Source organism: Silene latifolia, chromosome 11, assembly GCF_048544455.1.
Source record: "Silene latifolia isolate original U9 population chromosome 11, ASM4854445v1, whole genome shotgun sequence".
Lineage (NCBI taxonomy): Eukaryota > Viridiplantae > Streptophyta > Magnoliopsida > Caryophyllales > Caryophyllaceae > Silene > Silene latifolia.
Window position 1 is genome coordinate 40,280,261 of NC_133536.1, and position 3,288 is coordinate 40,283,548.

The 3,288-nt window shown below is 36.3% G+C and overlaps 1 protein-coding gene across 1 annotated transcript; it reads right to left on the minus strand.

Moving 5' to 3' along the window:
• Window positions 1–220: 220 nt before the first annotated feature.
• On the minus strand, window positions 221–733 carry LOC141613277 (RNA polymerase II C-terminal domain phosphatase-like 5). Its single transcript, XM_074432013.1, has one exon. The coding sequence runs from the start codon at window positions 731–733 to the stop codon at window positions 221–223; it is 513 nt and encodes a 170-aa protein (XP_074288114.1).
• Window positions 734–3,288: the final 2,555 nt, after the last annotated feature.

The following is a 3,288-nucleotide window of genomic DNA, read 5'->3' on the forward strand; positions in this document are numbered from 1 at the left end:
AAAATACTAATTAATAGCAAGCTTCAATCAATTATAATTCAAAATTAATACAAGTATACAAGATACAACAACAATGCTTTTCAAATAAAAAAAAAAACGAATTAAATATGAATTTAGAGATTACTTGTAAGTTGTAATGGTTCTCCGACTTTCGAGATCTCGACTTATTATCAACGGGAAATCAGCAATGGAGACTTTTTCACTCTTTTGTTCTTTTAAATTATTTTCTGGGGAAAATTAGGGTATAGTAACAAGTAAAAACAGACCTGTTTTGTTTTGACGCCATAACTTGTTCCATACTGTTTTGTCTCGGTTGAAATAATCGAAAGACGTCGATCACTTCCCTCACATCGACCTCATCTTTAACAAGAGCATCATTATGTCCATAAAACACCCTATGGATCAACCTTAAAGTCCTGAGCACCCTAGCAAGCTCTTCATCCATCGCCCCTTCAACCTCGACACCCCCCGACTTAGGCTGAGAATCCGTCCTATTACTCGTAAAAAAGTTATAACGTCTAATCGAAACTAGATTAGCCTCATTACCCATCCAAACTTGCCATGTATCATCAACAATTACCACAACACGCTCATCACACAATATATCATCGATCGATTTCAGACCCTTTGTTGCACAATCTTCCTTAGACAATACTTTCCCAAACCGAAACTCATTACCACAACAATCTTCAAGCAATCGCGATATTCTTTTCGCGTAAGGCCGATTACCCATAGTAAAAATCGAAAGGTCAAACATTGTACTCGCTTCTCGGAGAAAATAGTCAACACCAGGCCTTAACTTGACCAAACGAGTACCTCTGAAAATCGCATGTAGGTTAAGTTTACGGCTTGTGATTAGTTGCTTGTCTTGCAAGGTAAGTGACGTTTTCTCTCGACTATGGAGTAGGGTATGGTCTAAATCAAGCACCAAATGTAGCTTTTCTCGCCATAATAAGTTCTCCAAATCGCAATCTCGAAAAAAATTAATTTCTTTAATGGTGCGACACATTTTTGGATGATTAGTTTTTTCTTGGATGGATTATTGTAGAAGAAATTATTATATCAAAAATTGTAGCGACTAGCGATAGTGTATGTTGGTATGTAACAAGTATATATAGTGGAAATATGGAAAGTGGGGGGTAAGATTAGGAATTACTATGGTAAATCGGTGAATATAATAATATGGATATCTTATAAATAGCTGTAAAAAGTGGGATTAACGCGACAATTAGGAAACTTTCCATAAAACGTTATATGTGGTGTTTTATGGAGTATGTAACGGTATAATATGAAATTTGTTTGGTTTAACAATTTCAGTTCCAACCAAAGTCGAATCGTATTATTTTCTCAATTGCTATTTATTTATCTTTATTTAATTAAAAGATAAATAAATAAATGAGATGGAAGGGTATAAGTAATATGGTTTTCTTATCTTAAAAGAGTTGGGAGATGTTCTTGTTTGAATTATGTTAATTAAATTCATTATTCATGAATATAAAAAAATGTGAACCATAAGGACAATTTTAATGTTAATCGGATTCAAACCCGTGTCCTAAATTCATGTCACATGGACGAGCAATAAGCTATTGCAGAAAACGGTTCCACAATTATGCACATAAGATGTTCAATGAAATGCCGCAAATTATATAATGCGTTTTATTAGTGCTTATACTAGGAAATGTTGTTTGAAGAAGGTTTGGGTATGTTATATTCGCCGCGTTGCGAAATTACTTGTCTAATTAATTCCTCCAGTTGCGAAGTCTTGCTCATCATTGTATAGGTTGGAGTTGGGGAAACAGGTTCATTTTTTGATTATTTGACGGGATTTAAGATAAGGATCCTATTACTTTTAATTGTTTGATTTCCGGATACTCGAAATGTGGTGATGATGTCTCTGCGAGGAAATTGTTCGATTAGATGACTGAGAGGACTATTCTTTCATGCAATTCAATGTTGTTGAGGCATTAAGACTCTTTGAATGCATGAGACGGTTGCACATTAAGCCGAATGATGTAAGTATATAAGTTTTGTAAGTGTGTTATCAGCTTGTGTTACATTAGGGTCTTTAGAGATGGGGAACAGATTGGGAGTAACATAGAAGGTAAAGGTTTCGGCTCAAACCTATTTGTTGCTTCAGCACTTCTGACTATTTATTCGAGGTCTGGAAATATGAAGAAGGCTTGGCAAGTTTTCAATCAGATCCATGGGAAAAATGTTAGGTGCTGGAATTTAATGATTACCAGACTAACTATCAATGGGTATGCAACAGATGCAATTAGCTTTTTCAATGAAACGGAAAAGGTTCAAACGTCAACCAACTTAGCTAGTAAAATGATCACCAAGATTTAAAACAGATTGCATTAGTACTGCTGCCGTGACTCCCTTTGTACCGAAACGGAAACAAAAAAGTTCTCTTAAGCGGGATACAATAATTGGGTTAATGCGTGGTAATTCTGGTAAACGGGTTTACTTTGACCCGATTCATACTTAAAAACGGGTTATTCTGTCTTGATCAAGATTTTGTGAATATTATGATTCACTGAGCACTTTCTTTGAAAAATCAATCCTTAATCTAGGTGTTAATCACAGCGCCTTACAGGAATAAATATAGGAACGAAGCTTATCGAGCTTATGTACAGGATTACAGAAATTACATACTCCGTACAAGTTGGTGAATGTAGTGCTCCTGATGCATCAATTTACCATGATCTCCACTGCCCTTCATCACTGTTTAAAAGACAATGCTATAAGCAGCCTCAAAGAAACATTGATTTTCGAGTACGCTTCATTTGTGTTTAATAAGTGACATCGATTCGTCACAAATTCCTATTCGCCACTTGCGTTACATAAGTGTTAAAAATTACGGTGGCTTGGAATTCGAAAATGTTTTCTCCGATTCTAATGCTTCCATTTGTCTGTGTACCACCGTGGTTAATATTTTGACCAATGGTCGCTTGCCAGGAACGACTTGTTGTAGTTGTACTAATAACCGGAACTGCAGACAAAGTGCTGTTGCTGGAGTCGGTTGATGATGAAACTGTGGAGGTGCCGTTGGTATGAAGATGTGCTGAAACTGTTGTGCTATGGTTATCGATTGCTATTTCAGAGGTGGATCCACGGCGTCTTGTTGACGGACACATGCTTCCCGAAATGTTCTTTACGAAGTTAAAGGTAGCTTCGGAAATACGTCCTAGAATTAGGAGAACACAAAAAGTAACTATATAAGACGTGAGGATTGTTCCCCCTATTATCACACCGCATAGCTTTAAAGACTCACCCTCCTCTCTA